Source organism: Otolemur garnettii, unplaced genomic scaffold, assembly GCF_000181295.1.
Source record: "Otolemur garnettii isolate 467f Iridium unplaced genomic scaffold, OtoGar3 scaffold00021, whole genome shotgun sequence".
Lineage (NCBI taxonomy): Eukaryota > Metazoa > Chordata > Mammalia > Primates > Galagidae > Otolemur > Otolemur garnettii.
The window spans coordinates 18,375,709-18,401,076 of NW_003852416.1; the positions used below are offsets into that span (position 1 = coordinate 18,375,709).

General features: G+C 49.1%; 2 protein-coding genes across 2 annotated transcripts; one reads left to right on the forward strand and one right to left on the reverse strand.

Moving 5' to 3' along the window:
* Nucleotides 1–18,615: 18,615 nt before the first annotated feature.
* Nucleotides 18,616–20,123, forward strand: PITX3 (paired like homeodomain 3). The gene is made up of 3 exons (XM_023511796.1): nucleotides 18,616–18,733; nucleotides 18,899–19,101; nucleotides 19,536–20,123. Exons 1-3 carry the CDS (start codon nucleotides 18,616–18,618, stop codon nucleotides 20,121–20,123), a joined length of 909 nt encoding a protein of 302 aa, XP_023367564.1.
* Nucleotides 20,124–21,287: 1,164 nt separating this feature from the next.
* Nucleotides 21,288–23,936, reverse strand: ELOVL3 (ELOVL fatty acid elongase 3). The gene is made up of 4 exons (XM_012803584.2): nucleotides 23,845–23,936; nucleotides 22,761–22,892; nucleotides 21,963–22,114; nucleotides 21,288–21,715 (listed from the first exon to the last, which is right to left on the reverse strand). The coding sequence occupies exons 1-4, from the start codon at nucleotides 23,931–23,933 to the stop codon at nucleotides 21,288–21,290; spliced, it is 801 nt and encodes a 266-aa protein (XP_012659038.1). The 5' UTR covers nucleotides 23,934–23,936.
* Between the last annotated feature and the right edge of the window lie 1,432 nt (nucleotides 23,937–25,368).

The window sequence follows — 25,368 nt, forward strand, 5'->3', positions numbered from 1 at the left end:
GGGACCACAGGCGCCCGCCACAACGCCCGGCTATTTTTTGGTTGCAGCCATCATTGTTGTTTGGCAGGTCCGGGCTGGGGATTCGAACCCGCCACATTAGGTGTACATGGCTGGCGCCTTAGCCGGTTGAGCTATAGGAGCCGAGCCAGCTGCCTCTTTTAAATAAGGGCATAGGTTCCCCAGTGTGCCGCAGTCCCAACTCTACCCTAATGCATTCCCCCTTTACTCATTTTCATTATCCACCTAGTGCCATGTTTCTGTCTTATATTTCTTTTTTCTCAAGAAGACACACTAAGGCTTATTTTCAGGGGATGTCTTATTTTTATTAAGTATAATACAACAATCTACATTTATTCAAATACAGTTAAGTCATCTTCTTCTGGAACCTGATGGGGGGAGCCGACCTTGTTGGTGGGGCTGGTGCTAGTGAAGTGTGAACTCCTTTCCCCTAACCGTTTACACGTGCGCAATAGGGTGCCCACGACAGCAGTTACCACACACGCACTCGTGCAAGTGTCATCGGCTTGGAGAAAGGAGCTGTGGTAGGTAAAAGATATTCCAGTCTTCCTTACTGCTCAGTGCCGAAATGCATGGCATGGCTATGCAGATATGCTGCATAGCCACGCCCATCACTAGGTCTTATTATCAGGGTAGGGCTTATATTTAACAAATGCATAGAAATCCTGCTAGGGCTTATCTTTGGGGTAGGTCTTATTTTCAGGGAAACACGGTACTTAGGCATTAGAGCTTTTAACTCCTGGTTTATATCATAATAAATACTTTGCTATCATACTTTCATATTTTCATGATCACCTAAACTACTTTTGCATCTATGATCTCCACTACTATTAGAATAAATCATTACTCCCATGATCACTTCCAAAATGACTGGGGCTCCAAATAAGCACATTGCTCTATTATATTTTCATTTTACTAAAAAAACTGCAGGTGAACATACTGAAATATAGAAAAGAAAGAAAAGCTGAACAGTAGCCTCTTACATCTACATAGCTCTTCTAGCTTGAGGATAAAACAAACCTCTCATTCTCCTTTCAACTGAACCCCATTACCCCAACAAAAGAATCGTTCTAATCAGTCATACAGAACTACAGGGATACAATGTGATCAATCAATTAGGAATGGCATAAAAAGACTAGGATAATCCTTCCAGTGAGTACTCTATAAATAAAGTAAGTCTTCTCAAAAGCAGGAAGAGTTGTATCTTCTTTCTCTCCAGCTGCCCACAGTAACCAGTCTAACTATCCTATCAATGAAGTTTATTATTTTATTATTTTTTTTCTTTTTTCTTTTTCTTTTTTTTTGGCTGGGGCTGGGTTTGAACCCACCACCTCTGGCATATGGGGCTGGCACCCTACTCCTTGAGCCATAGGCGTTGCCCTTAAGTTTATTACTTAAAAGTGTCAGTAATCCTGACTTTTGGAACATAGGAAAGTAAAGAACTATGAGCTGAAACCAGGTGCCTAGTTACTGAGGAGATGTATCTATAGTCTGAGTTCCCACCATGCCAGTAAGCATCACTGTTAAGATTGGATAGTACTGCCTATACCTACCATTAAAAAGAAGCTGATATTCAAGTCTAGAATGAAGAACATTCTCTGATTTCTTCATCAGTAGGGAGAGGGAATTATTCCCATCTAGAAAATTATTCCTACCTATAATTATTCTTATCTAGAAAATGATCTTTTAAATAAAGAAGGGGAAATTTTTTCATGTCTCCACAGTCACCCTCAGCCTCAACTGAAAAGTTGCTGAATTGGTCACACTATCTATCCAGAGAGTAGATTACCTGTTATGCGAAGTATATCAGCAACAGGGCAATGGCCCAGGTGAGAAGGAAAGCCCATCAAACCTGAGTATAACATTTCATTTGCCTCTTTTAACTACTTTGTTGTTTTGGGGTTTTTCTTTGAGTCAGAGCCTCAAACTGTCACCTGGGTAGAATGCCATGGCATCATAACTTACAGCAACCTCCAACTCCTGGGCTCAAGCAAGTCTCCTGCCTCGGCCTCCCAAGTAGCTGGGACAACAGGTGCCTGCCACAGTGCCGGGCTAGTTTTTGGTTGCAGCTGTCATTGTTGTTTGGCAGTCCAGGGCTGGATTCGAACCCACCAGCTCAGGTGTATGTAGCTGGCACCTTAGCCGCTTGAGCCACAGGCGCCAAGCCAACTACTTTGTTTTTTAATTCTACAACTTAGATCAGCAAGTTAAAATGCAAATAGTTTCCTATACATTTACATCCCATTAAATTAATACATGTAAACTATAAATGCTATGCTATCCCTCCTCCTCCCAACACACACACACACAATTTCAGTAAGGCAAGGGACATAAGGTAGGAGAACGAGTTCAGTCCCCCAAAGATCCCAAATTGTTTTCTAACACCATGAGTTTTTGATCCTCTTTGTTAATTACTTTACCATGCAAAAGTGCAGTGTTCCTGACTCCTAGGGCCAGAACTAGGCCACAAGTCCCAATCACATACTAAAACTAATCCCAGGTACAGATAACATTTACTGAGTGTTCACTACATGCCAAAAGGCATTAGGTTGATCCTGCTTTCAACCCTACTATATACTCTAGCTAGGCCACTGCACTTACATGCTATTACTTGTAAGAAGCACATAAACTGAATGATCTCAAAGCAGATCTTTCAATTTGTATCCTCTATAGGGCCTAAATGAGTGCTTGTATACCTGAATTAAAGGTGTATAAATTTCTATGTTGTGCATTAAAAAACACTACCTAGGCTCGGCGCCTATAGCTCAGCCGGCTAAGGCGCCAGCCACGTACACCTAAGGTGGCGGGTTCGAATCCCCAGCCCGGACCCGCCAAACAACAATGACGGCTGCAACCAAAAAATGGCCGGGCGTTGTGGCGGGCGCCTGTGGTCCCAGCTACTCGGGAGGCGGAGGCAGGAGACTCGCTTGAGCAGGAGTTGGAGGTTGCTGTGAGCTGTAATGCCACGGCACTCTACCCAGGGGGACAGCTTGAGGCTCTGTCTCAAAAAAAAAAAAAAAAAAAAAAAAAAAAAAAACACTACCTACACTATTCCTCATTTCTAAAAACACTCTTTACCCTTGGTGGACTTTTACATTTCATAACACAGCAGTTTATCAAAGGTCACCATAAGGCCCTAAAATACACTCTTTGTGGTTATATTCCATCATTCATTCTGCTACCCTGACTTTGCGACCACACTGGCTGATTAACTCTCCATGACTTTTTTTACCCACTAAAAATAATAGACCAACAGTACCAAACTTTGCCAGTACTTAAATCCCTCTCTGCTCTTGGTTAAGTATGTTATAATAGAATGGCTTCCTTGAAATTAAACCTCATCTCCGTAAGCTAAGTGAAGAGAAGACCTGGGGGTGGAGGGATACCAACAAAAAAATAAACTAGGAGAGAGTATCTGTAAACGCTTGTATAAAGAAACAGGCCCAGATTATAAGTCTAGTGTTTACGTACAGACCCAGACTGACAAATGAGCTGCCCTATAAGAGGAAAACCTCACAGACCAGTGTCCCATGCTGCTGGCTTCAAGACTTCCATACGTCTTCTAACTACCTGAGTCTAGGTTGCACTAGTTCATCATCCGGTGTTGATGCAGTTCCGCGGTATTAATGAGAGTCACACAGAAGTGGAAACTGTTCAAAATCTGGAGAAACTCTGACATCTAAAATCTGAAAACCAACCCATAAAACAGACACAATGTTCCCCAGGTTTGCTTTCAGCTTTTGATACCTAGGCTTTTTAGGATGCAGAAAGCTCCAGAATAGAGGAGCTGAAGACTAAGTTAGGCCTGGAAAAATAGGAAGAAGGATTCCAGCACCTCAAGGAAGCAGAAGTCAGAGCTGAAATCTCCTCTCCTGTGGAAGGGGCCTGACCTTTGCCCCCTGCACACCTCCCAGGTCCCTCCCACAACAATCCTTCCCTTGTCTTTTTCTGGTCCGCTGCGTCCATAACCCATTCTGTCTCGCCCAAAGTAAGGGCCCTGCCCCCTAATTCTCTGCTGCGATGCCAGGGCGGCCTTCACTACACTGGAACTCTAGGAAGAGACTTGGCTGACCTGTCAGGGGATCCAAAATGGCGGGGCCTAGTCCCAGGACTGGCAGCCGCTGCTCATGTCCAACCCAAGTCCCGGAGACGTCTCCGAGCAGCTCTCCGATTCTAGTAGCAGATGAGAGAAGGGAAGGAGCCCGTTTTCTGAAAGTTGAGGGCGAAGTCAGGGTGGGACCGTACAGCTGGCAGGGATGAGTCGGCCGGACAGGCAGTGGAACCGGCTACCTTTCCTGTCAGCTCACTGACGTGGTAACTAGCCTCACTCTAGCCCGCTGCCTGGTAACTGCGCGAGCTCTGTCCCGTCTAGCCAATCACAGCTTGGCACCATGAAAAATGGCATTCTAGTTATCCAATTGAAGAAAGGAAACTGGCTTCAGAAGGCGGGTACTGCCTAAAGAGGCGAGATTACAAAGTAAAGAAAGGGTAGGTAGGGGACAACCAACAGATAAGAGAATGTCTGAGTGACAGTTATGAAAGCCAATAAAAAATGAGAAACTGTGCTGGGCCTGGGGAGGTGGAGTTAGGTAGAGTTCGGTTGCAGTGCGTGGTTTGGCAGTGGCTGCCGGGTATTATCTGGAAAGAGGCTACAATTTGCCGGAAAGGGGGCGGGGTCCGTTTTGAGCGCTTAAGCGGGCGTCCCTTTTCCCCCCTGCCACACATCATACTATCAGTCACCCGGTCCAATACCATGGCCTTTAAGGGATCACTCCCTTTCGAGGCAGCTCTGGGCTCTCCCATCCTAAAACCAGTCTGGCGATCTATTCCATACCCTCCTTACCCCCGCCCTCCCGTCTGCCTGCCGCGTTTTGGCTTCTCCTTGATATGTCTGTCCCATCCGAACTCTGTTACTGCGTCTTCCACTCCATCTCCATCATCCAGAAATACAGAAAATGGGAGGCAATAGGAACCTTGAATACCTAATTCAAGTCTCCTCATTTTGCGGAATGAAAGGCTGGCACCATGTGCGCCTAGCTAGTTAAAGGCTGAGCAGAAAGACAAAACCCCATACCCCTTCCCCAGTCCAGCTCTTTTTTCAATGCCCCTTGCTACCGTTTATGCTTTTCTCATGGTGTATTCTATCAAACTGTAACTCTCGGCTCTACCCTTCACACCAAGCACATCTTACCCAGCAGGTTAGTCCATCTTATCAGTGACTGGAAACTGAAGTCTTTCAAGTTTGCCTTAGAAATGCTAAGAGGCCTGAGAGTTGGATATCCACCTGTTTTCATTCTCCTGCTCCCAGCTTCTTCCTCCCCTTGCAAGAGATGACAAAAGTTGTCAAATATTTATAATTACCTGGAAGTGAAAGTGTATGGGGAAAATGACAGGAGGATGGGTTTTTCTCCTTGCAAATTGAATGCTGGAATTTCCATCCTGTCTGCTGGAATAGAGTCCCCGAACACCTGGAGAGACTGCTCAGAGGCAGTGAAAAAAGATACCCACTCTTTCCATACTTCCTCTCATTTATGGAAGACCCAACTCCAAGGAATTTCCAAACCCAACTCCTTAGTAATTTGGTCTTGAAACCAGGCATCCAAAGACCATCCATGTGCTATGATCTTCTCATTTTAAAAACGCATCAGCCAGCCCAAGCCCACCAAACAACAATGACGGCTACAACCAAAAAATAGCCAGGCGTTGCAGCGGGCACCTATGGTCCCAGCTACTTGGGAGGCAGAGGCAGGAGACTCGCCTGAGCCCAGGGGTGGAGGTTGCTGTGAGCTGTGATGCCACAGCACTCTACCCAGAAGGACAGCTTGAGGGTCTGTCTCAAAAAAAAAAAAAAAAAAGCATCAGACCTTACCTCAGGTCTGAAGAACCTCTCAACAGCTCCCTGCACCTGCATGTTGGGCCTCTGGTCTCTGGGTCCAGCTGAGGATCTAGCCTCTTTCACCCAAGGAGAGTTAAGGGAAGAAGACACACCGACACACCACCTTTGCATCTCTTTCCCCAGTACCTCTGAGCCATTTCCTCTTCATTTGAAAACTAGAGTTGGTCTTCTGGACCTGGAGAGCCAATTGGAAAATCTTCCAAGTGGGCCAAAACTCCCTATCTCCCCATCTGCATTTCCACATACTGTTGGAAATTCATTATCCTAAAGCATGTGATTGTGCATTAGAGATAGGGAGGAAGAGATAAGAATTCCCTAGCCCTAACCACTATCATTGTACAAGGTAGAGCATCTTCTTAAATTTTAGTGTGACATATTTATTGAAATTCTACATTATGCCTGGGAGTAGAAAGATAAAGAAGACATGGTCCTTGCCCTCCTAAATCTTAGTCTTATAGAGGATAACACATAAGGTTATCCAGCGGTGAGGAACCTGAAGCCTCAAAGCCACATGTGGCCTTCCAGATCCCCAAGACACAGTAACAGAGTTCAGATGGGACAGACATATCAAGGAGAAGCCAAATGGCTTACAGAAGCCATTGTTCTGTAAAATTTTGATTCAGTCAAAAGGCTGCACTCAAGGATCCAGAAGAAGATCCAAGACAAAGGATAAGCCTTATCCCTTCAATATAGTGGGTGGTGTATTAGATAGTATACATAAGGAGGGTCAAAGGAAGCAAAAGGCTAGACATTAAAAAAAAAAAAAAGTCTAGACATCTAGCTAACCTGGGGGTTCAGAGACCCTTCCCTGAGAAAAAGGGGCCTGAGTGGAGCTTAGGAGGATGAGTAGAAGTTGGCAAAATAAAAATTGGTTATTGTCACAGAAAGGCCAGAAGTGTGCAGGAAACTTCTAGGAAATTGGAGATAAAGACAAGATTAGGTCCTTAAGGACTTGTATACCAGGCTAGGGAGCTTGACCTTTATTCTAAGGGCATCAGAAGTCATTGAGTTTTATGTAGAGACATGACTGCTCAGATTTGCCTTAGGAGCATATTGTGTGACTCGGATTAGGCTCTCAGGAGCACCCAAACAACTCAGCCTAACTCCAAGTGTGCCTTGGACATCTGTTGCAAATTCCTAACTAGCAAGCTTTAAAACCATAGCTTGCTCACATGATTTTAACCCAGTACCACCAGTAGGAATCCAGTCCTGCTGGAGAGAAAGCACAGCCCTAGTAAGTCATGGGTGCAGACTAAGAAACGAACAGTTCACACCTCTGAAGAGCACCCAGTCCAAGCCCTGAGATCCGCAAGAGCCTCCTTTTTTTTTTTTTTTCCTTTAGGAAGGGGTGGGGCAGATGACAATTAAGTTACTTATTCAAGGTTACTCCGTGATGGTGCAGGTAGTGACAGGGTTTGAATATCGCTTTGGTTTTTCTCATCCCACACCCTGCTTTCTCCAGGAAGCCATCTTCTTTGGAGAAAAGGGGAAAATGAGGAGAGCCCAGAAGAGGAAGAAAGATGTGAGAAAAAAAGAGTAGAGGGAAAATGAAATTAGTCTTTTAAGGTGGCAAAGGAGGGAGGAAAGGGGCCAACAGTAGCAGGGAAGCGGCAGAGGAGAAAGAAGAGGAAAGAAAGGTGAGACGTTGGAGGATTGGAACAGAGACAAAAGGGCGGAGAGACAGACAGCGACAAGTGGAGAAAATCCGCGAAACTTGAGCGGCAGCGAAGTCTGAGCGCCGAGACCCAGCGGCCCCGAGCGCCTTCCCACCTGGCGCCGACCCACTTCGCTCGGTGTAGCAGCCCAGCCCCACTTTGCCTCTGGCCGACCCTGTTTCCCCAGGGTTATACAGACCACTCTGCTCTTGCTGGCCAGGCTCTGCGCAGAAAACAGCGGTCTCAGACACGTGGGGAGGGGCGTGGCCCAGTTGCTGAGAAGAGCTTCCTATTGGCCAGGGGGCGGGGTTCTTGGCGGCCTGCCGGCTGGACCCCACCCCAGAAGGCGGGGCCTGAAGATCCACAGCTGGAAAGGGCGGGGCCCGGGCGGCGCAGCTGGAAATGGGCGGGGTCTGCGGCGCGCGGCTAGCTGCGGCGGGCTGGGGGCGCCCTGGGCTGCCATAAAGTGAATGGGCGCCGGCTGGGGGTGGCAGTAGCGGTGAGGTTCACTCTCTCCTCCCGCTAGTCCGAGAGCGCCCGAGCGGAGCGACGGCCTGAGAGCAGGGGGGCGGCCCCCACTCCGGCCGGGTGCCCGGCCCCTGGCCCCTGCTTGCCCTCTAGATCGCCACCGCCAACGCCGCTGCTGGGAGTCTGCCTGCTTCAGGACGCACTGTGAGTGCCTGACCATACTAAGGACAGGGGCCGAGGGGCCGTGGTCGGACCTTGGGATCCCTAAAACCTGGGGCAGCTGAACTCCGGGGACTGGGGCACGGGTCAAAACTGGGAGGGCGGATTGCAGGATTTGGGAAAAGGGAAATTCAAGAGTATGAACCCAGGGAATAGGGAAGGGGTAAACTCAGGGAATCGGAGCGAGGGTAGAGATGTGAAGCCAGGACAGGGGCTCTGGGAGGCAGAGTAGGGAGTCTGGAAACCATTAGCAGAAAGCGCCCTAGAATCCGAGGGCACGAGGCAGGCGGCCACAGAGTGAAAGGTGTTGCAGAGACCCTGGCCAGCGGAGCAGCCGGTGGCGGTCGCCCAGCATAGAGGCAGTTGGCAGCGCCCGACGCTCCTCAGACCAGCCTCAGACAGACTCCAGGGACTGGGAGCAGGGGTGCGCCTGGTCGCACACGCTTCTTTTCCCAGCCAGCTGCTCTGCAGTTGGAATGGTAGCGGTGTTGTGAGAGCCCAGCCGCGACTGGTCAGATGGCCGCTGTGCAGGCAGCAGGGCCGGGGCTGGATAGCCCAAGAGACCAGGCGACGGGTCTGGCAGATCTAGCTTGGGGTGTCAGGGTCTGAATGGGTCCCACTTTGGGCCGCCTCAAAATCGAACAGAATGTCCGCGGTGTGTGGGGCTTGGTGCGGACAGAATGTCCAGGATGGCGAAGTGAGTCTCTCCAGAGCAGGCGCTGTGTCCGGCAGTGGCGGACAGAATGTCCCTGGCCGGGTGGCATGTCCATCTACCCGGCAGCGCCTGCCCTGCTATGTGTACGATCGGCAGCAGTGGGTCACCTCAAATCCCAGCTCACACTTTTTGCAAACTTGTTTTGCAAATCAAGCCCCTACTGGATTCCAGGCTAGAAGTAGAGAGTGAGAGTAAAGGCTGCAACCTGGCCTGGGGGTGGGTGGCACTAGAACATATGACCCTTCAATTCAAAATAAATCATAGGACTACTCTGGACTTCCAGAATCCAAATTTGAGGACAGAAGCCCAATGATGGGACTGCTAATGGAGATCAAAAGCAGGAAAGGAAGGAATGAGCCACAAAAGGCAATGGAGGACAGGGAGGAGCCCAGCACAAGCCCTTCACGGCCTCAGTTCTCTAACAAACTCATATCAGCCCCTAATTCTAATATAGTTGACCAGACATCCCCAGACTCCTTGACAAGATGTCAATAGGCAAAAGACTTCTTCCTTACAGGAGGGCAGAAATGCAGGCCAGAAGAGAAAACTGTAGCCCCTTAGCAAAGCAAACTCTGTGGTCCTGTTTCCCTTTTGCTTTATAAGCCCCACCAATCCCAACAACATCCTGGTGACTAAAAGGAGGGAGGAAAGAGATACATGGAGCCCAGACTCTAGGGTATAACGTGAGGCTATATGACCCTCTAAGTCAGGTTGGAAAGGATGTCTCAGTGCTATCCAACTGATCCTTTTGCTTTTCTTGTCACTGAGGTAGGACCCTGACTCCTCTGGGCCCATACAATGATCAGCCACTCTGACCCCAGCTCTTTAACCAGAGCCCAGTTAAGCTGAAGAAGACAGAGGAGGGAGAATTCTCTTGATCTATATAAGTAAGCCAGAACACAGCCAGGGACAGAGTTTTCATGAGGACAAATGCAAGCCATTGTGTTTAGCAATAAGTAAACAATTGGGTCTCAACATTTCTCACCCTCCACCTGTAAGTGACATACAATGCATATTCCTCCCTACTCCCACTTACATTCCTCAGTTCTAAAGTTTGCTTATCACTAGGACTCAACCTTTTTGGTCCCTTGCCCCTGTTTAATAAACTCACATTCCAATTGTACCATCAAATTTTGATACATTTTTCAGGGGCTTTGAACATCACTGAAATTATGGGTGAAAGAAATGAAGTGCCCTAAATCAGGAAAAGAATAGGGAAGGCATTATAGATGGTTCCCTAAAGACCTTAGCCCACAGTTCTGCTTTTACTAAATAGGCCAAAAAGAGATGGCATTATAATCAAGATGATTGGAAACAAAAAACAGAATCTTCTCCCATCTATACATAAAGCCATGTAGCTGAGTGCATGCTTGATCACTGGCTCTTAGGGAGAATGTCACGAGCCTAAAGAAGGGTCAGAGAATGATCATCAGGATGGAGAGCCAGAGGCTGCTGGCGAGAACAAATTTCAAAGTTTAGGTGCCTAGAAGGTGAGTCAGTATGAAAATCTACAGTATAATGAAAGGCCTATATAGGGAGGAGACTTGCTTGCTCCCCAAATCCTGAACCCAGAGATGAGGGGGCCTCTTAGAACTGGAGTGATACAATCTCAGAATGAATAAGAAGACATTCTTTGGCACACAATGGAAAGCAAACTTCCAGAGCTCATTTCCAGAGAGGTGGTAGAGGCAGGAAGTAGACATGGAATCCTCCAGGACTGGGGAGGATCAGTGCATGTCAGTCACACAAATGGCTGCAGGGTGGAGAGAGCAAGGTATGGAAAGCAGAACCAGGTTCAAATCTCTTCAATCTATGTATCCTTGGACAATATCCTGCCATGCTGGGCAAAATTGAGAGTTAAATGAAATCATGTATATAAAATCCCTTTTCAAATGGAAAAGCACTATAGAAATAAGAAGCATTGCTATTATTGTGCTCAAACTGAAGTTCCCTGTAACTACAGAATCTTTGCTTGAAAAAGTGTAGTCTTGAGCCTTAGAACAGCCTGGTTACATCCCTAATCCAGCCACAGGAAGATTCTTAATGACAGATAGGACACCGTGTCCCAGGCTTCAGATGCCAGCCATTACCCTTGCCCCTCTCTGAGAACTCTGGGGAGCTCCCCAAATGCTTAGCCACTCAACTTGACCAAATATCCTGATCTGATCTCTATCTGTCTCCTGCTCAAGGATATGAATATGGGCCCAAGACTCAGGTTTAGAGACAGCAGGGGTGGTAGGCTAGAGCTAAGTTGGGTGAGAGAAGGATGGGGCTAATGGACCTCCCTCCCCATTCACTCTAAATGCCTCCTAAAATGTGGGGAGGTAGACAGCAGGAAACCTGAAGGATCCATCAAATTCTGAGCTTTGGGGTGCCTAGGGTGTCCATGGCCACTGGCAGAGACCTATGAAAAGAGTGATGAGGAGGAAAAGGAAAAGAAGATAATCAGTGAGGTAAGAGGGTGATAGAAAGACAGAGAGAAATGGCTTTCAAAACTCTCTTCACCACTCCTTTTCCATTGTACTATCCTGGCCTTCTTTAAGCCTCTCAGTTTGTAATTTCTCCTTTCCTATATTGCCCCTGCCCAGTCCATTCTGCTCACCATTGCCAAATAAAAGTTGCAAAGATAGTGCTTTTTGTCATTCCCCTAGCTATAAGCCTCCAGTGACTCCCACTGCTCGGAGCAATGCTTGTTAACAGGGGCATGGGTGGAAGGATGGCAGTTGGAGGGGTAGGAGGGGCATAACCACAAGTTAAACAGGCCTATCTTCCTGATTTGGTAATGTCATCTGAAGATGGAGTGTACTTTATTTTTATATTAAAATACGCATAACTTAGACATGGAAAAGGTTGAAAAATTCACTTGAGTTTTTACATAAAGCTGGAGACCCCAAAGAAAAAAAATATTTTTTTTGAGACAGAGTCTCAAGCTGTCACCCTGGTAGAGTGATATGGCATCACAGCTCACAGCAACCTCCAACTCTCAGGCTTAAGCGATTCTCTTGCCTCAGCCTCCCAAGTAGCTGGGACTACATGTGCCCACCACAATGCCCAACTATTTTTTGGTTAGAGTTGTCATTTTTGCTTAGCAGACCTGGGCTGGGTTTGAATCCGCCACCCAAGGTGTATGTGGCCAGCGCCATTGCCAACTGAGCAACAGGCACCACCAACCTCAAAGAAGTTTTAACCAGTGGCGTTGTTTCAGGTCATGACTCCAGTTTTCTAGGGTAGATGTTGTCTTTTACTAGTCTTAGAGGCTTTTTGATATAAAAGATGGCACACTGTAGCCTAAACTATATCAAGTCTAGACTACCAACCCTTGTCTTTCATCAGAAGTCCCCCTCAGTCTAACCCATTTTTTTCACTTTGGGGTGAAGAAAGTGAGACACCCTAGACATTCCAAAGCTCAGGATTTAATAGACCTCCCATTGACCATGGTGAGACTCTGACCAAGTTAGGTTCCTCATTGGCTTCCAAACCTGCCAGTTCATTCTTAATACTGCTCTATTATTTAAAAGGCCCTCCCTTTTCCCTGCCTCCTCAACTCCCAGTTCAGCCATGTGTCTACATTCTCTGCGTCCCCAACCTCCTCCATACATGGGCGTCTATCTCTCTGATTTCCCACAGTTTCAGAGTCAGACTTGTGCAGTCCATCATTCCATCCTATGCCCTATTGGATTCCCTAGACTACAGGCTCCTAGAAGTTAGGGTCTGTGCCTTACCATTCTTAGGGCTCTCTATTAGCACCTAACACTTGCTAAAAGAAAGAAACAAGGGTGATAGGGAAGTACTTGGGATCATTTCCTTGATCCCTGATTCATCCCTTGACAACCTGAATGCATCAAACCATTGCTGCTTCTGAGTCTTGGGGTTTCATCTTGGGGCTATGAGCAAATATGTCTTTATTTGCTCCCATTTGTACACTGAAGTTCAGCCCAAAGTCTGGGTGCTGAGCACTCCTAATGAACATGAGGCCATGTCCACTTAAGATCCTCACTTCAGTTTCGGGTTTATACAATGGTTCCATATAGAAAGTGTTGGTTTTCAACACTTTCAACTTTCAACCCTATTCCCTACTTTGCTGCTGGCTGAGCTAAGCCATAGCATCACAACTCTAGCCCCTCTTATCCTCATCTCCATTCAGCCCCTGCAAGAGAAAGGTTTCTCCTATTTAAGTTCCAGGTTGTGCCTCCTGCCTCAGGCACTATTACTGTAACCTATTGTGGTTGTTATCACTGTGGCCCTGGTCTACCCCTCTGGCTTCAGGACTTAAGTGGGTCCACATGACAGTTAACTTCCCACAGTAAGGTTGTGTCCCTTGGAAACCATGATCTCCCTACTATGGCCTCTTTGGTCTGTAATTTGCTCTCCACCTTTATATTTGCATGTTGCAGTCCATGACAGTCTTCCTGTACTTCAGAATCAGAGCACAAACTGCAGGCTCTCTATCTTCCTAGGCCTAGCAATGCCACCCTGACACCAGTGGTGCCTCGGCTATACATCCCCAGCAGGGCCTGTCAGAAAGGCTAGGATTGGGGCAGGCAGCCCTCTTCCAGAGCTGGACTCCACCACTGCTATCTCTTGACTCTCTTTGTCCTTGCCTGGTATTTCCTACCAGCATCAACCAATCCTGAGACTTCCAGACCTATTGTTTATCCTTTCCTATCCAATGAATGAGGCAAAGCCCCTCACCTCAGTCCCAGCTCCCCAGTTCCTGACCTTCAGGAGTTTGGGGGAGCTTAATCCTCAGCCAGCCTGTCTTCAGCTCAGACAACAGGTTGGTGCTCCTAGTCTTTGCCTGATGAGCCCACTTGGACATTGGCTAGAGGCCAATGCCCCCACCCTTACATCTTTGTTGCCTGTTCAGCTTTACTGTTCTTTCCTTCTTTCTCTGATTTCATAGTCAGGGGCCTTCTCAACTGTGATTCCTCTCTCCACTCTTACTAACTCATTCAAGAGCATAAAGACTTCATTCTTTCCTTTACTATTCCCTGGTCCCCAAAGTAGCTCCAGCTTGGGCTACTCTGCCCATTTTGCTGTTCCTTATTGACTGAGCCCTTCATCTTTAGGACATTGTTCATGACACTTGTCTTTCTTACTGAAATGTAGCATGCTCACCTTTATTCAGCAGAGTAATCTTCACTGAGACATACAGAGCCTGGGGAGATAAACTACTCAAGTAAGGGCAGATTCGGGGATGAGATCTTGTCACCACTTTGTCCTCAATGCCCAACTTCACAGAAGGTGCCAAATAAACATTTGTTCAATGAATGAAAAAAACTCTGAGTTTTATTCCTACCCATTTTTACATGTTATGTCTCATCTAAACCTTATAACAACACTATAGGGAAAGGATTATCACCTCCCTTTCGGAGATGAAGAAATATGCCCAGAGAGGTAAATTAACTTGCCAAGGACATGCTGCCAGTAAGTTGTGGCGCCAGAACATGAACCTAGATATTTCAATTCCAAATCTAACTTCTCTGGGCTATACTAGATGACTTTCCTAAGAGGGTTCTGTGTACTTTCTTTCCCCCCTCCTCACCCCAATCTCTAGCATTTTCTTGCCTCTCCTCACTCAGTCAAGCAGGCTCTCTCTAGCAGTCACTGAGTGCAAAATACTCGCCTGGCCTCCTTGACCTCCTCCTCCCCCACATGAAGTCCTTAGCTCCAGGGACTGAGCTGAGGTTCAGAGGGGCCAGGGAGCGGGGGAAGGGTAATGGCTAGCTCCAAAACAGCCCAGGCAGCTGTCCCTGTCACAGTGAAGAGCCTGTGTGACAGTGTCTGTCTGCCTGAATGCGGGAGCGCATGTGGGGGACAGTGTGTGTGTGCCTCCAGCTCCAAGTCCAAGTGCTTATTATGTCTGAGTGGGAGCCTGTGTGTGTCTGCACATGTGTCTGTCTGTCTCTGAGAACACACAGCCTGAACTGGGCTTTCTTGCCCTTGTCTTTTACTCTGGCCCTTATCCCTTCTCACCCTGCCTCCCTGTGCTGAAATAGAGGGTGAAACCAAGGTACAGTTATGGAATGCCAGGGGCATGGGAATTTGGAAAACTGGGTCTGGAGCCAAAGCACACTGATGGAACTGGTTTTCCCACAGGTAAACCCAGATGCCACCCCCACCCCCAGCTCTGTGTTTTTCCTGTGGTTTCTGTAAAAGTCTGGAATATGGTTTACATTTCAAGAGCACCTTGAGTACAAAACAAAGGGAGACTTTAGAGCACCCCTTTTTCCAGTTCTCAGTTCTAAGTCTTCCTCCCTCGTGTTCCCAGCAATTTGGGAAGCGCTGCTAGTCAAGGCTGCCATAGGTTCCTCCCAAAGACATCTGCCATCCACTGGAGCATTGTTGGGCCAAAGTTTTCCAGCCCAAAGCCTCTGGCTCCTGACCTCAGACCTGGAAGTGGAGATAAGCTTGAACACACCTCCACTCCTGGCCTGACTTCTCTCCCTCCTTCCCAGGTTCCCTCCAGCCCTGCCTCTCCAAACCCAGTAAAAGGTCCAAGGTCTAGAACCCTCTGCCTGAGGGAAGAATGGGGGACTGTTTCTCAATCTCCTGCCTTGACCTCTGTCCCACCCCCAACCTGGTTTGAAGGTTGGAAGGTTGGGGTAGGGGCACAGCTGTGACCTCTGAGCTGGCTGCAAGGGGCATTAGCATGTGTAAATACATTGGTCCTGCCCATCTGCACCTCCCTGAGAAAGGCTCCTAATAAGTTCAGAACAGCCAAGTGACATACATCTCAACGTAGGCTAATCCACCACATTAATGCCACCCCACACTGCCTGCATTAGGCCCCTGTTAGTGGGAGGGGGTGTTGGGAGCAGAAAGATCTCTCCCACCCAGCTCTCTGTCCTGTCCCTCTGTCCCTAGCCTCCTTCTGTTCTCCTCCAATCAAGAGCACCCATCTTGAGCCTCAGTTTTGCCCTTTCCCTTTCTTCCACAAGAGGGGTCTGGGAAGAGCCAGTAGGAAAGAGGACCCTGCAGGAGAAACTTGGAGAGGAAGGTAGGCTCCTGGGCAAAGTCAGGCTAGGTTGGGGATAGGGAGTATGAGTAAGAAGGTGGTTTTAAGAAGTCTATGCCTACGCCTAGAGTAGGCTTAGTAGAGGCTATACTTGCTTGATAGTGGAGCAATGACTGGAGGGAAGTGGTATGTGACTATATGTGTCTGCACAGATAGGACCCAAGCACCAATGGGTTTTCAAACTTGTGTTTGGGCTTGGTGCCTGTAGCCCAGCAGCTAGTGTGCCAGCCACATACATTGGAGCTGGTGGGTTCTGCCAAACAACAATGACAACTACAACAAAAAAATAGTTGAGTGTTGTGGCAGGCACCTGCAGTCCCAGCTACTTGGGAGGCTGAGGCAATAGAATCTCTTAAGTCCAAGAGTTGTAGGTGTGACACCACAGCACTCTACCCACAGCTATATAGTGAGACTCTGTCTCAAAAAAAAAAAAAAAAAAACTAACTTGTGTTTGATCTCAGAACTCTTCTTCAAATAAAATCTCTTCAGAACTATTTTTATTTATTTTTTGAGACAGCGTTATACTTTGTCACCCTCAGTAGAGTGCCATGGCATCATAGCTCATACAACCTCAAACTTCTATGCTCAAGCGATTGTCTTGCCCCAGCTTCCCTAGTAGCTGTGACTACAGGCCACACAACAACACACCCAACTATTTTTATTTATTGAGACAGAGTCTCAAGCTGTCACACTGGGTAGAGTGCTGTGGCATCACAGCTCACAGCAACCTCCAACTCCTGGGCTTAAGCGATTCTCTTGCCTAAGCCTTCCGGCTATTTTTTTTTTTTTTTTTGGTTGCGGTTGTCAGTGTTGTTTGGCAGGCCCGGGCTGGATTTGAACCCACCAGCTCCAATGTATGTGGCCGGCATCCTAGCCGCTTGAGCTACAGGCTCCAAGACAGCCAGCTATTTTTAGAAATGGGGTCTCATGCTTGCTCAGGCTGGTCTGGAACTCCTGAGCTCAAGCAATCCACCTGCCTCAGACTTCCAGATTGCTAGGATTATAGGCACGAGCCAACATACCCGGCCTCTTCAGAAATAGTAAACAAAACAGACAACAGCAGAGCTGCCCTCCACACTGGAGGAAGCTAGGCTTGAGTTACAGCTGAGTCCCTGAGGGGATTTCTGGAGCGTCCCAAAGAACATGATTGGAAAAAGCAAAATGAAGTAAAAGCATTAGTTTAGGAGACTCATAGACCTGGTTCAGATCACAGTTCCACTACTTACAAGCTTTGCGGTCCTAAACAAGTTATTTCAAGTCTCAGTTTCCTCATCTGAAAAAATGGTGCTAATGTTTAATTTTGATGTATTCTTGTGAAGGAGAGATAATAAAATGAAAGTTCAGGCTCTGTGCCTGTGGCTCAAGTGGCTAAGGCGCCAGCCACATACATCTGAGCTGGTGGGTTCCAATCCAGCCTGGGCCTGCCAAACAACAGTGACGGCTGCAACCAAAAAATAGGCAGGCATTGTGGCAGGCACCTCTAGTCCAAGCTACTTGGGAGGCTGAGGCAGGAGAATCGATTGAGCCCAGGAGTTGGAGGTTGCTGTGAGCACTATACCGAGGGCGACAGCTTGAGGCTGTCTCAAAAAAAAAGATGAAAGTTCATAGTAAGTACACGTAAATGACACCAGCAACTGGTTATTCTCATGGGAGAAACATCAGACCTGCTTCAAAGTAAAATCTGTACTAAGGAGAGTAAATAATAGACATTTGGGCTCTGCTGCAGGTACAACTGGCTGAAGGGTGTGTGTGAGTACATGGGGATATTGTGTGTTCATGTGAGAAGGAATTAAAGTCTTTGAGGATGTAGTTTAGGCGAGGTGGTGGTGTGCAATAGTGTGCATTTTCGTTAATTCAATAAATATCATTCCAAGCAGTGCAAAAATCTAAAAAAAAAAAGAAAAGAAAAATAGATTGAACACCAAACAGCACCAGGCACAGTTCTAGGTGTCCAGTGGTTAACAAAAGGAAATCTTTTTTTTTTTTTTTTTTTTTTTTTTTGAGACAGAGCCTCAAGCTGTCCCCCTGGGTAGAGTGCCATGGCATGGCATCTCAGCTCACAGCAACCTCCAACTCCTGGGCTCAAGCGAGTCTCCTGCCTCCGCCTCCCAAGTAGCTGGGACCACAGGTGCCTGCCACAACGCCCGGCTATTTTTTGGTTGCAGCCGTCATTGTTGTTTGGCGGGTCCTGGCTGGGGATTAGAACCCGCCACCCTAGATGTACGTGGCTGGCGCCTTAGCCGGTTGAGCTATAGGCGCAGAGCCAATAAAATGAAATCTAGTGTGTACATCTGTGTATAAAACCTCTGGGTGTACACCTTTTCCCCTTCAGGCTAGGATTGCCCCATTCTTTCCTAGGGTACCCCACGCAGGGGTGACTTTATGTCTGGGCTGAGAAAGTAGACAGGGAAGTGTGGGCAAACACTGCTGAGACCAGATAATAGGGAGTTTAATTTTTTTTCATTTTTGAAGTTTTTGGCTGGGGCTGGGTTATGAACCCGCCACCTCCGGCATATGGGGCCGGCGCCCTACTCCTTTGAGCCACAGGCACCACCTCGATGATCAGGAGATTTTTACCCCCATGAACCTGGTCTGAGTTTTCTCTTCCCTCCAGAGCCCTCCCTCCATGGAGTTCGGCCTGCTCAGCGAGGCGGAAGCCCGCAGCCCCGCCCTGTCGCTGTCGGACTCGGGCACTCCACACCCGCCGCTCCCGGAACACGGCTGCAAAGGCCAAGAGCACAGCGGTGAGCGCGCCCCCTTCTGGGGGTGGAAGAGATAACAGCTCAATCCCTAGCTGGGTGGGACCGTGGAGTGAAAGCCCAAATGGCAGAGGGTGGTTCAGGAGTTCCCTAAGTCCAAGAGCCCGCGCAGGCCTGGGCCCCCTGTGACCTGCGGGTACTGGCCCCCAGACTCGGAGAAAGCCTCAGCTTCGCTGCCTGGCGGCTCCCCAGAAGACGGCTCGCTGAAGAAGAAGCAGCGGCGGCAGCGCACGCACTTCACGAGCCAGCAACTGCAGGAACTGGAGGCGACCTTCCAGAGGAACCGCTACCCCGACATGAGCACGCGCGAGGAGATCGCGGTGTGGACCAACCTCACCGAGGCCCGCGTGCGGGTAAGCTCTCCTGATCCCAGCTCTCCACCTTGTGGGCCCTTGGCGAGCAGCTTGGAAACCAGCAACCTGCGGTTCTGCCCACCTGCCCCCATCTTCCAGCCCAACGCCCCACGCTCCCTGCGCCCGCAGCCCCACGTTGGGTCTCTGCTCTTACGCTCCCTACCTCCTCGACCACGGGGTTCTCCCAGACAACGTCTCTTGTTCTCCGCTTCACCTCTCCTTCACCCCATCCTACTGTTGCCCCAGATCCTGATGCCGCTTACTCAGTCCTGTCACCCACAGTTTATGTTCTTCGGCCCCTGACTCCCAACGCTCCTCTCCTCCCACTGTGTCTGCCACCTCATCTTGTTTATCCCCTGCACGGTCCCGGTCCGGGGTCGAACCCCCGTTGGCCGCGTGGCCCCAGGCCCTGACTTCTTCCTCCGCGCCCGCAGGTGTGGTTCAAGAACCGGCGCGCCAAGTGGCGGAAGCGTGAGCGCAGCCAGCAGGCGGAGCTGTGCAAGGGCGGCTTTGCGGCGCCCCTCGGGGGGCTGGTCCCGCCCTACGAGGAGGTGTACCCTGGCTACTCTTACGGCAACTGGCCACCCAAGGCGCTCGCCCCGCCGCTCGCTGCCAAGACCTTCCCGTTCGCTTTCAACTCGGTCAACGTGGGGCCTCTAGCTTCGCAACCCGTCTTCTCGCCACCCAGCTCCATCGCCGCCTCCATGGTGCCCTCGGCCGCGGCTGCCCCGGGCACCGTGCCAGGACCTGGGGCCCTGCAGGGCCTGGGCGGGGGCCCTCCCGGGTTGGCTCCGGCTGCTGTGTCCTCTGGGGCAGTGTCTTGCCCTTATGCTTCGGCCGCCGCCGCAGCCGCTGCAGCCGCCTCCTCCCCCTACGTATATCGGGACCCGTGTAACTCGAGCTTGGCCAGTCTGCGGCTCAAAGCCAAACAGCACGCCTCTTTCAGCTACCCCGCCGTGCCCGGGCCGCCCCCAGCCGCCAACCTCAGTCCATGCCAGTACGCCGTGGAACGGCCAGTATGAGCTGCCCGGCTGGAGGAGCATCTCCGAGGGTGGGGGCGACAATTCACAGCCTCCCCGGACTGGGGTCGTCTTGACTGACTTGCCCCCGCCCCAGGGTTTGAGAGGGGTGTTTGGGCCTTCCCCCTCCTAGCCTTGAGGGGTGGGCTAAGACCTACACATAGACCGCGCCCCTGGGACTAAGGCCAGGAACAGGGACCAGATCCTCGGGGGCCAACTCATCCTTGGCCCATCCCGCCTTCTCCAGACTCCCCTTCCCCAGTTTTCAAAGATAAATGAAATAAACGTGCGCGGACTGTCAAAGGCCTGATGGATGATTCAGAGTTGCGGTTGGGCCCCCTTCCCTTCATTCTTCCCCACTGTCTGAAGGAGAACTGAATGTACAGGGACGAGGTGAGGGTCCAGGCTTCAAGGGGTCAGTCCCATTCACCCTCCCCACGTCCAGGATGGGGAAGCTTTGGGATTCCTGGAGCGCAAGAGGTGCGTGTGTGGGGCTTGCAAAGCCGGTGCTACGGCGCCACCTCGTGGTCTCAGGGAAAATAGCTGGTAGGACTGGTTTCAAATGCTTATTTGCAGGTGTCAATTCTGCAATTTAAGACTATGACTTTAGATAAATTACTCCACCTCTCTGCACCTGTTTCTCATTGTTCCTAACAGCAATAAAATTCTGGTCTGTAACAGACATTTATTAAGTGCCTACAAGGCCTAGGATTCTTATTGTCTGCGTGTGCCTCTCATCCTTCCACACAACACACCCTCAGGCTTCCTGCTGATCACCTCCTGCCAGCAGTGCTCCCACTACAGCAGCCCCCTTTCCCCACCAAATTCCCCAATCTTCTTGAAATCTTTAATTTAAAAAATCAAGAAGAAGAAATATTTCTAGGTAGAAATATAAATAGCTCTGGGGACGCTCTTCAGTCCCACCCCAATCCCAGGGCCTGCTTGGCCTTCACATTAAAAACAAAAATATCAAAGTACCATACCATGCCCTCATCCCAGGGCTGACCCTTCTTGTTGGCCATAACTTCCTACCACCTCCCGTGGTATACACATCTCGTGTGGAAACCATGCAGGTAAGGTACTCGCATCATTCTCCCAAACCTAAGACTAGCCCCTTAGTACCCTGAGAAAGAGAGAGCCTGGGGTTTCATTGTTCTCTCCAACCTTTCATTGACTCTTGGTCTTAGCTTTGACCTTGGGCTTGATATAGGTTTGGCGGAAGAAGAGAGCAAATAGGATGAAATACGTTGCATACAAGACGAATGACCAGAAGAGGTCCTCCACCGTGGTTTGGCATCCCTGTTCCTGCCTCCAGATGTAAGTCAGTATGCTGACGATGGCTCCCATAAACATCTGCAGGATCTGTAGACTGGTGATGAGCATAGAAAGCACCCTAGGGGGCTTCACATTGGCAGCCTTCAGAGTGTAGTAGGTGTACATGATGGAATGTACACCAAAGTTCATGGTCATGAACCAGCCACCTGCAGGCACTATGTTCTTGTATCCAAAGCTTGTGTACACTAGCACTGTGCTGTGGTGGTACCAGTGCACAAAGATGAGTGGCCGCTTACGCAGGATGATGAAGACTGTGTCTCCTGGGAGATGGGGAGTCATAATTGTCATACCACCCAGTGCTGGGACCACCCTCCATACTGAGCATAGGGACACAGGAGAGAGTCTCAAGGGAGGCAGAGGGATCTTTATGGAAGAGGATCTGTAGAGGGGCTTGAGTGAAAGTGTTATTATGACCTAGGGGTGAGGAATGAGTGTGGTAAGTGAAAGGAGGCCCCTGAGGAAGGATACAGTTCACTGGGCACAGAGAGACAAAGCCTTACCACTCACCGAGTTCAATGACCTTGCTGAGAAGAAAAAAGCAGGACCAGAACTTGACTATGGAATTGTTGACGAAGCTGGCATAGCACACAGTTTGCTTTAGGCCCCCTCTAAGAATCACGATCCCCATAAAGCCCCACGTCCTCACTGCTCCTACAATGCTGAAATGAGACAGAGAAAGAGAGTGTAAGCATCTTTCCCACGCACTAATCCATATTTCCCCTTGGTCTGGCCAGGTTACTCAGTCCCAAATTCCACCACCTTCCCACCCTTCCAGTGGGATAAGTCACAGCTTCTGAGATCCTTGGATTAATCTACTAGCTCCAACCAGTAGTCTAGAGGAGAAGAGGTCTGGGGAAAGACCAGGGAATGCAGGGGGATGGGACTGAAAGTTGAGTTAGGGAATGGAGTTCTTGGGATGGGATAAGGCTTGGGAGGGGATAAATAGAAGAATGAAGAAGACTGAAGTAGTTTGGGGGAGAAACAATGGGAAGGGAGGACTGGGAGTAGTTATTGGAAGGTCTTGGGAGAGGGTTTTAGGAGCTAAGATTATTAGGGCTGGAGAAATTTGTTTGAAGTACAGACTTGAGTGCAAGAGTGATGAAGCAGAGACTGCCAGGTTGGAGTCTAGAAAAGAAATAACACAGAATAATATGGGAAGCTGGTGGAAGCTGGTAGGGGAACTAAAGCTGAAAGAATGGGAGAGGGAGAATGTTGTGAGGCAACTTGGGGATAAGATGGGAGTTGATGCAACTGGAGGTCTAGGTCTAAAGAATAGGTAGGAAGTAGGAGGAGGGAGTGTCTTACCTGAAGATTGCAAGGCAGAAAGACCAGAAGATGAGAGGCCCCTGCAGGTTGAAGCCTTTCCGTGCCTTCATGTATTTCTGCCCCACAAAGGTGAGCAGCAGGTAGATCAGAGCTATGGGGAAACAGGTTGCCCTGGAAGGCAAAAGGCAGAGGGGATGGGCTCAGGGTGAGTGTTGGTTATGCCCACTCATCCCTCCAGGTGAGTGCTCTGCCACTTACCAGCCATGTGACACTGGAAAAACTAACTTAATTCTCTGAGCCCAGCTTCCTCATTTGTAAAGGGGGGTTAATACTCCTCTCCTGGCAGTAGTACTAAATATAAAGTATCTAGCACAGGGCAGGAGCTATGCCCAAGGTTTCTATAATTATTGCTCTCTCAGTGGGGTTGGTGGGTGGTTGATTATTGCCTGCTCTTAGGATACTGAAATGGGACAGAGAGAGGGTAAGCATCTTCCTCAGGCAGTAATCCATCTTTCTCCAGGGCTGTGGTGTAAGAATGTGGCAATAGCTTCTGGCTGATTGGGTCATGACAAATTGGCCTGGAGCATATAGTCAGCCTACAAACACCTCTGAGGAGCTTTAAATCAAAGCCAGAGAGCCTGGGGAAAGCCTGAAAGAGCTCCTTGACTTTGTCTCTTTCTCCAGAGCAGGGACCACACAGCATTTGGGGAAGAACATACTTGTGAAGTGCAAGCTATCCCTGGGACCAGCACTATGCTAGCACACATACAGCTACAAAGGATGGGGAAAGTTATCTAGTAGGAGTTCAGATCAAATTCATTCCTCAGCGACAGTTCTCACTATATTCTTTCCCTTTGGCTTCCGTATCTTCCCATATTCCTATCTTTCATCCTTTTATTTCTACTTTCTTCCTTCAGCTCTAATTTCCTTGAGGTGCCACACTACCTGTACCTTGCACAAAGGTAATGTGGAGCCAGTACGGGGAGTCTGACACATATATGCTCTGTAACAAAAATCATTGCAAGCATTCAATATCCGCCCCCCACCCCCACCCCTGAGCTCCCACAAAAACAATCAGCAGGGTTGGGCCCCTAGCATGACCCTTCTCCTCCCCAAGCCTCACCAGTACTCCTCCAAAAAGGGCCTCATGTCCTGCAACTGCTCGAAGTTATAGGGCTGGAACAGCTGCTCCACTTCGTGTGAGATATTCATGGCTGTGACAAATTCGTTCTGCAGACGTCTAGGTCTAAAACTTGGGTGGCTAGGCGAGAGGCTGGGAGAGCCGAGAAGCGAATGAACCTCGGGGCGAGACCGAACGGACCCAGGACAGAAGGAACCCCTAAGCAAGATGAGGAGGGTATCGATCCATGCACGTGTGAGGTAGTTCAGCCAGCTCCTACTGCCACAGCCACTGAGGTATATAACGCGGAATTGCAAACTGGCAGGCCCAGGCTGCGCTGGACCCCTTCCCCATTCCCTGCAATTATCCAATCTCGACTAAGATACACCCCTGTTACGCCCCTAGACCTCAGTCCGATCTCTGATTGGTTATCCTCAAGGCCACCTCCCCTCTGCTCTTCGCACGCCCCGCCCCAAATATAGTTGTAGGCCCAGGTCCTGTCTGCTTTCCCACCTTCTCCTCTCCTTACACCTGCCCTACACCTGAGCAGCCTTGTGGGTGTACCTGAACCAGCCAGACTTCTCCTGCCATTGGCAACCGTAGCCTTTGCCTCAATTTGCTTTAATCTCGACCTGCTTGTCAGGAGAGAGTGGCCATAACCTCTCACCCAGAGATGAGGATGTCAGTTTCCAGGCCCCCTGAGATTTTGGGAAACCCAGGCCTGCAATGAGGAAATACCAAGCTGGGCAACCCAGAGTTTCTCCTGTAGTCCTTTCTGCCCCTGAGCTTTGGGTCTGTGTTTGTGGAAGGAAGGAGATGAATTTTTGGGGGGGAGGGGGGAGGTGGTGGGCCGAGGCTGGGTTTGAACCCGCCACTTGCAGCATATGGGGCTGGCGCCCCACTCCTTTGAGCCTCTGGCGCTGCCCAGGAAGGAGATGAATTGTAATGAATTTTATCATTGAAGTTGTTGATGTTTGTGGATGTTGAGGCTATTGTGGTTTCTTTACAGTTTCCTGAATTCCCAAAGGGCTCTAGTCTGACACTGATAACCTTGGGGAGGAAATGGGGTTATCCTCTGGGCTTCTGGAATTACTGTCTTCAGGTTTCCTGGAGGCATCTTAGGGTTTAGGGTGGAGGATGTCCAGTGTATCTCCCTAAGGCCTGCTGTTTTCTTTCCCAGTCTGTGCTTGTCTAATCAAATCTACTTCTTCTTCTACTGTGTATCCAGCTACAAAGAAAAAAATGTTTCAAAACTTTTAAGGTTTTACTTGGCTGTCCATTATTTCTCTCCAAAGTTTTATGGAAAGTGAAGGAGTAATACAAGGCTTAAGGCAGTCTGAGATGAGGTGGAAATTTGCAAAACAGTGTTAAGAAAAATAAATATAGGCTCAGCGCCTGTGGCTCAAGTGGCTAAGGCGCCAGCCACATACACCTAAGGTGGTGGGTTCAAATCCAGCCCGGCCCACCAAACAACAATAATGGCTGCAACCAAAAAATAGCCAGGTGTTGTGGTGGGTGCCTGTGGTC

Excerpts from the sequence above, each read along its gene's own strand:
- PITX3 (XM_023511796.1), top strand. The coding sequence starts at position 18,616 with ATGGAGTTCGGCCTGCTCAGCGAGGCGGAAGCCCGCAGCCCCGCCCTG. Across the intron at positions 18,734-18,898 it reads CAAAGGCCAAGAGCACAGCG|ACTCGGAGAAAGCCTCAGCT; the intron begins GTGAGCGCGCCC and ends ACTGGCCCCCAG. Across the intron at positions 19,102-19,535 it reads TCACCGAGGCCCGCGTGCGG|GTGTGGTTCAAGAACCGGCG; the intron begins GTAAGCTCTCCT and ends CCGCGCCCGCAG.
- ELOVL3 (XM_012803584.2), bottom strand. The coding sequence starts at position 23,933 with ATGAATATCTCACACGAAGTGGAGCAGCTGTTCCAGCCCTATAACTTC. Across the intron at positions 22,893-23,844 it reads CCCTTTTTGGAGGAGTACTG|GGCAACCTGTTTCCCCATAG; the intron begins GTGAGGCTTGGG and ends TTTGCCTTCCAG. Across the intron at positions 22,115-22,760 it reads TTCTGCCTTGCAATCTTCAG|CATTGTAGGAGCAGTGAGGA; the intron begins GTAAGACACTCC and ends GTCTCATTTCAG.